The sequence below is a fragment of the Typha latifolia genome, chromosome 5 (genome assembly GCF_019914945.1).
Source record: "Typha latifolia isolate L0001 chromosome 5, TyphaL0001v2, whole genome shotgun sequence".
Lineage (NCBI taxonomy): Eukaryota > Viridiplantae > Streptophyta > Magnoliopsida > Poales > Typhaceae > Typha > Typha latifolia.
In genome coordinates this window covers 6,251,532-6,258,229 of record NC_133090.1, presented here as the reverse complement: position 1 = coordinate 6,258,229, position 6,698 = coordinate 6,251,532, and the positions used below count along the sequence as shown (strand labels likewise).

The following is a 6,698-nucleotide window of genomic DNA, read 5'->3' as shown; positions in this document are numbered from 1 at the left end:
TCAGGGTTTGGGTGTTACATCGCTACAACGGTATTCTAGGTCTATAGTGGGGCCTCCACTATGGCCAGAAGAGGGGTTGAGACTGTGGTTTGGGCCAAATTATCCCCTCCCCCACAGCTTGGATCGTTCACGCTGTGGGGGCCAATTTCTGTTGTAGCCAGCGGTGTTGGTGGCATAGGGTGGTGGTAACGAGCCTGGATAAGGAGGGTTGCTGCCAAGGCTTGATTTCTCTCGGTGCTCTTTGCATAAGATATAGGGACCTCCTTAGAAAATTCTTTAGAAAATGCCTTTGCCCATGTGGACAATTCATCATCGGCGGCTGCTAGTGGTGGCGGTGGCACCGAATAAGACCTAGTCAGTATGGAGATGAATTCTTGGTCCTCTATGATAGTGATTTTTCTCGAATTTGTCTTGGATCACGTGTTCACCAACGACCGAGGAACGGTGGCTTTGCTACCAATATTACGAACAAGATCTGGATATAAGAAAATTATGAAAATTTAAGTGAGTAGCCTCGTGAGTTAGGGTTTTAATGGCTCTAGTTTTACCTAAATCGAATGTCAAAATTAAAAAAAGAATATAAATAAAAGAGTAGAGCAAGGTCAAAACGGGATATACAATAAATATTCGACGTTGTGACGGTCATCGAAGGGTGGCAAACAGCCAAGAGTGGTGGTGGATGGCCATAAGTTATGGTGGATCGTGGAGGTGATGGTGGCTGCTGATTGGAGGTAGAATTATGGTTTCTAGCTTAAATCTACTCCTAAGAAAATAAATGGCTGTGATTAACTTATTTCTACTCCTAGATTATTTTACTCTTACTTCTAAGATAAACTTAAGACTAAAATAATTTCTCAATATTTAGATACTTGGATGAATAAACAAAGAAGTTCAACTCCTTTATATATAGAGGACATGTACAATCAGTCCTACTCGAACTTAGCCCTAAAGGTTTATACATCTCGAATTAAGATTTATCTTAGAAACTTACATGATTTAATTTAACTTGTTTCAGTGACTTACGTGACTTAATTGAACTTACATTAGTGACTTATATGACTGAATAAAATTTATCTTAAAAACTTAAATAAAAGATAAATATAAATTAATTAAATAATAAATAGACTCAATATATTGAGTGTAATACCCCAATGATGTGATACGATATGACCAGTTGTATATTCATCTTGTGCTTCGAGTAGTTAACTTCTCTGCCTAATTAAAGACTTTCTATATATGACCTATCTCCTATGTTAACCCATCTGCACTACACAAACTGTATTCTTATTATAGTGGTAGCCTCCCCTATCTCTGCCTACAACATCAAATTCTGCTTTGAGCAAATACTCCTTATTCACTAATCAAAAGGTGAACACTAAAAAGTCTAGCTTTTATTTCCTATGCATACCTCTACCAGAGTAGAAAACTATGATAGTATTGAAGTTGGATTATTAACACCGGTGATGATTTTTTGGTCTCTATAATAAAAATAAATATAAGCCTATTAATCATAGGAAGCTAGACTATTATTTTTTCAATTTATGCCAGATTAAATAATTATTAAATAGTAAACCTATATTAAAAATATAACCCTGCCCCTGGTCAGCCACCCTCTCGCTTGGTCTCTTATCATAAGGTTTACGTGAATCATTTCCATCTTATTAATCATTTGTACTTTTATAGTTTTATTCTTAGTCCAAACAGTCATCAAAAGATGAAAAAACTGGAAGACAAGATCTATTTGTTTATTAGAACTAGGACAAATAGAAATAGATATGTATATGAGTAATATATATCGTTTTAATCATTCGTAACCGGTCATCCTCGAACAAAAGAAAAAAAAATCCCTTAAATACATCCCTAAACGGCCACACGTGTCAATAAATGACGGACGCCTAATTGATAATTAAGCTGATGCAAAACGACGATTAAAGAGTCCTTAGCAGCTAATGATGGACATTTGGACCTTATTATCTCATCTCACCCTTTCTTCCAACAAATGATAGCATCTTTAAACTATGTACGAGTTTTAGTGGGCCCCCCCAGAATGACCACCGTCAGATCCAACAGCTGTCTTCCTTCCATCATCCCACTACCAACGGATCAGATTCCTCCAACTGTTCATAGAAACGGACAAGGTCCTAATTCCTGCGACTTTTAAACCAAACTATATTATAATTTTCTCTATCCGAGAGTCCGAGACCAAGACTACTCTCCCGGCCGGATAGAATGTCAAACCACACCCGATCCCTCATTTTACTAATCTCAACAACTCCTCTTTCCACGTGGCACTAATCTACCTACTTTTGGCCGTGCTCGTTAAATTCCAAGCTAACATAATATAATAACACAACGGGTCTGAGGCCCCACCATTTATCAAGTTATCTTTCGAACGTACGTTGGTACGTATAATATATATATTTTTCTAGAGACTTATAGAGATTCAAAATTTGAAAAGTGGAGGACAGCTCAGCGCAGGCTGGTGAAAAATGGTATTATTGTAGTTCTTATGATCACCGGGGGTAAAGCCGACTACAGTTGTGTAAACTTTATCTTATGGTAAAGGGTAAGCAAAAAGCAAATAAAGGACTGCAGCCACTGTAAAGAAGTGTTTCAAATGATGTAAAGAGATTCAGAGTCTATTATACGAATAAAAAAGAAAAAGAAAATAAAAACGTGAGAATATTAAGAAAAACATCAAAACACAGCGTTATTTCCAACAGACAATAGTAAGAGCCCAAGAGGTGTTGCCTGTTGGAAGTTGGAACCATTAAAATTACGAAACTACCACTACACTGCTTAAGTACAATTCGCTCATCTATTTGTTGAGAGGCCTGTCTCATGCTCCGCCAAATCCCATCAAAGATTTTTGACGACTCCCAAGGGCAAAATACTTTCGAAATGTCCAATTTCAGATCAGACGGTCCACTTAACTCGATCCGTCGCCTAGTGGACGTTCCTATGGATCCGTCCATCGAAATTTTTTAATCCTATTTTTTGAAATTATCCCCCTCCCCGTTCCAAATATTATTATTTCTTCTTCTTATTCCTCCTCCTCTCTGGCCTTTTGCCAACTCTCTCTCCTACCAAAGCCTGTAACCTTGACTGCTTTCTTCTCTCCTCTGAAAAAAAGGAACCAGTTTTGAGATAGAGTGGAGTTAAAAGGAGCTCCTTTTGTTATATTCTTCCTATCTTTCTTAGATTTGGGCAAATGGGTTCTCTTCCTTTCCTTGGATTCCTTCTTCTCTTCCCTCATCTCTTCGTTGGGGCATGGGGGAGCGCGGAGGTGAGAGCTCTAATGGAGGTGAAGTCGGCGTTGGATCCGGACGGACGAGTGCTTGGTTCGTGGACGAACGACGGAGACCCGTGCCGAGGGGACTTCGAGGGGGTTGCATGCAACGAGCACGGGAAAGTGGCGAACATCTCGCTCCAGGGGAAGGGGCTTTCCGGTACAATCTCACCGGCGGTGGCCGGACTCAGGTGCCTCTCTGGGCTTTATCTCCATTACAATAAGCTCAACGGGGGGATACCGAGAGAAATCGGTAACCTTACTGAGCTCACCGACCTCTACCTCAACGTCAACAACCTCTCCGGGAGCATCCCGGTGGAGATCAGCAAAATGGATAGCCTCCAAGGTGAGATTTTGGGCGGTGGTACATTTTCCCGTACTTGGCTTTAGTTTGTTTGAGACAAAAGCTTGGACTTTTGCACAACTAATTTGTTTGATATGATGTCTTGCCGTCCAGTTCTTTAAAACTATTATCTCCCTTTTGTTTGTCTTGCTCATGTTTGACTATTCGCTAAGTGTCGTAATACTATGTTTTTGAGTAGTTTCCTCCGAAGCAGAACATGCTGCAAATCTTGTTTTTTTTTCTTTTTCCTATCACCGTGATGCTTGTTCTCGTCTATTTTGCTTCTATCTCTTTCGACAGTCCTTATTGTTGCAGCTACTGCTTTAATGTAGGTAAAATAGAGATTATATTTTTATGGGCATTTGGAGTATACTCTTTACAGATAGTAGGCGGTGTCTACATAAAACGCTTCTATTTTTCTCATGGACTTGGTCCATCTCTGTTGGTTTTTTTTTTTCTCTCATAATGACTTAGCTCTTTCTTTTTTCTTATTTTTGTAGTTTTGCAGCTCTGTTACAACCGACTTACAGGGAGTATACCAACCCAGTTGGGTCTCTTGAAGAAGCTTACTGTTCTTGCCCTACAATCTAATCTATTAACTGGAGCTATTCCTGCAACTCTGGGTGATCTTACTCAGTTGATGAGGTTGGATTTGAGCTTCAATCGACTCTTTGGATCAATACCAAAAAAACTTGTTGAGATTCCCGTCCTGACAGTATTGGACCTTCGGAATAACTCCCTTTCGGGCAGTGTCCCTTCCGGTAATTCTCATTTCATCTTCCTAAATTTAAATTTTGTTTGCATTTGTAAGATCCTTTCTGTGAATAATTTTAATTATATTTATTTTTGGATAAAGGATTAACAAGGCTAAATGGAGGATTTCAATTTGGGAACAACACTGGTCTTTGTGGAGTTGGATTTGATGCACTCAAACTTTGTCCTGCTGATGATGCCCTCAAACCTAACAAACCAGAACCCTTTAGTTCCAATTCTGTTGGTCTCAAACCGCAGCAAATTCCCCAATCAGCGAACTTCAATGCACATTGCAATGGCTCCCATTGCTCAAAATCTTCGAAAACCTCTGTAGGAATTATTATTGTTGGAATAGTTGCTGTTGCTATTGGAGGGACATTCTTTGGGCTGTTCGCATTGATGTGGTACCGAAGAAGGAAGCAGAAGATTGGTAGTTCACTTGAGGTTTCTGATAGCAGGCTTAGCACCGACCAGCAGAAGGACGCATATCGGAAGAGCGCCTCCCCACTTATCAGCCTTGAGTATGCGAACGGGTGGGACCCTTTGTCCGATGGACGGAGTGGCGCTGGATTCTCTCAGGAGGTATCCCAGAGCTTCAGGTTCAATCTCGAGGAGGTGGAGTGTGCAACCCAGTACTTTTCAGATGTCAACTTGCTTGGGAAGAGCAACTTTGCAGCTACATACAAGGGAATCCTGCGAGACGGATCTGTGGTCGCTGTCAAAAGCATAAACAAGACAAGCTGTAAAACTGAGGAGGCTGATTTCTTGAAGGGATTGAAGATATTGACCTTGTTGCGACATGAGAATCTTGTCAGTTTGAGAGGGTTTTGCTGCTCTAGAGGCAGGGGGGAATGTTTCCTTGTCTATGATTACATGACAAATGGGAGCTTATCTCAGTATCTGGATGTGAAGGATAATTCTAGTGGTAGAATCCTTGACTGGGCCACAAGAGTTTCTATCATCAAAGGCATTGCCAAAGGTAGTGTGACATATCCTTTCTTCTTGTCTTAAACAAGAGTTTTTGTTGTTTTCAGTATGATACATGCCATTAATCTGTAGCGGCTGTTCTCTCTCACTCAATTTTGTCATTTTTTGAGAAATTTGGACTACATACTATCTTATTCATTTTTTATAATATATTTTCAAAATTTGATTTTCTTCTATCCTCTCTTATGTAGGCATCGACTATTTACACAGCAATAGAGCAAACAAGCCCTCTCTTGTCCACCAAAGTATATCATCCGAAAAGATTCTTATCGACCATCATTTCACTCCTCGTATCTCCGGCTCTGGACTGCACAAACTCTTGGCTGATGATGTCGTCTTCTCGACCCTCAAAGCCAGTGCTGCCAGGGGTTACCTGTCTCCCGAGTATACCACAGTCGGCCGGTTCACTGAAAAAAGCGATGTCTATGCCTTTGGAGTTATTCTATTTCAAATCTTAACTGGAAAGAGGACAGTCTCCCACCTACTGCTAAGCTCTGAGTTTGGTAACCTTGAAGACATCCTCGATCAGAACCTTAATGGGAACTTCTTGAAGCCAGAAGCAGCAAAGCTAGCCGGGATTGCACTGCTTTGCACTAGTGAGATTCCAAGCCAGAGGCCGACCATGGAAGCCGTGCTTCAACAACTAAACAGCACCTGCTGATATCCATCCATGCCATCCTCTTTGCCAAACTCCACTGATGAATTTTGCAATGCACTATGCTAGTAGCTATATGCTCTAATCTGTCACTAACTAATGTGGGAAACACATGGATGCGTCCTCTTTTTAGGACCTCCAGATCTCCAGAATGTTCTCTCTTTGAATATTTAGATAGCAGAAAGGCAGCTACTTGTTGCTGTAGTTAATTTTAAACAATGTTGTTAAATCTCCATTGTATCCATGCACAAGTGGAGTAAGATGATGTGGTCCGTCCTAAGTCTGCTATTGTTGCATTTTATTCTCTTGCTGTTGAAATGGACAAAACCAAGGGAGGCATGCATATCTATCTATCTATCTATTTATCCATTATGGTGGGGACCTAATGAATGTAGAGAAAGAGTAGCTGGGAGCACTAGTAGCACAGTTACTGCGTTTGTGAATGTTGGATGGAGATAGATATTATCTGCAGGGGTGGTTGTGGGGGCTTTGGAAGTAATGAGTCTGGAGGCGTATTGATGGCTGTGGCTGGCTGTCATCAACCTATTGATTCTGCTGATGCTCCTGTGGGTGTGATCAAGACATTGTCAGATCTTGTATATATGGCCTTCTCTGTATGGTTTTTTGTTTTAGATATCTCCTTATATTTTAATGTTATTATGGAACATGCT

General features: G+C 40.5%; 1 protein-coding gene across 1 annotated transcript; it reads left to right on the top strand.

Annotated features, from left to right (window-relative positions):
- Positions 1 to 3,061: 3,061 nt before the first annotated feature.
- LOC140788314 (probable receptor-like serine/threonine-protein kinase At4g34500) lies at positions 3,062 to 6,370 on the top strand. The gene is made up of 4 exons (XM_073137523.1): positions 3,062 to 3,635; positions 4,133 to 4,393; positions 4,489 to 5,364; positions 5,564 to 6,370. Exons 1-4 carry the CDS (start codon positions 3,212 to 3,214, stop codon positions 6,031 to 6,033), a joined length of 2,031 nt encoding a protein of 676 aa, XP_072993624.1. The 5' UTR covers positions 3,062 to 3,211; the 3' UTR covers positions 6,034 to 6,370.
- The last annotated feature ends 328 nt before the right edge of the window (positions 6,371 to 6,698 follow it).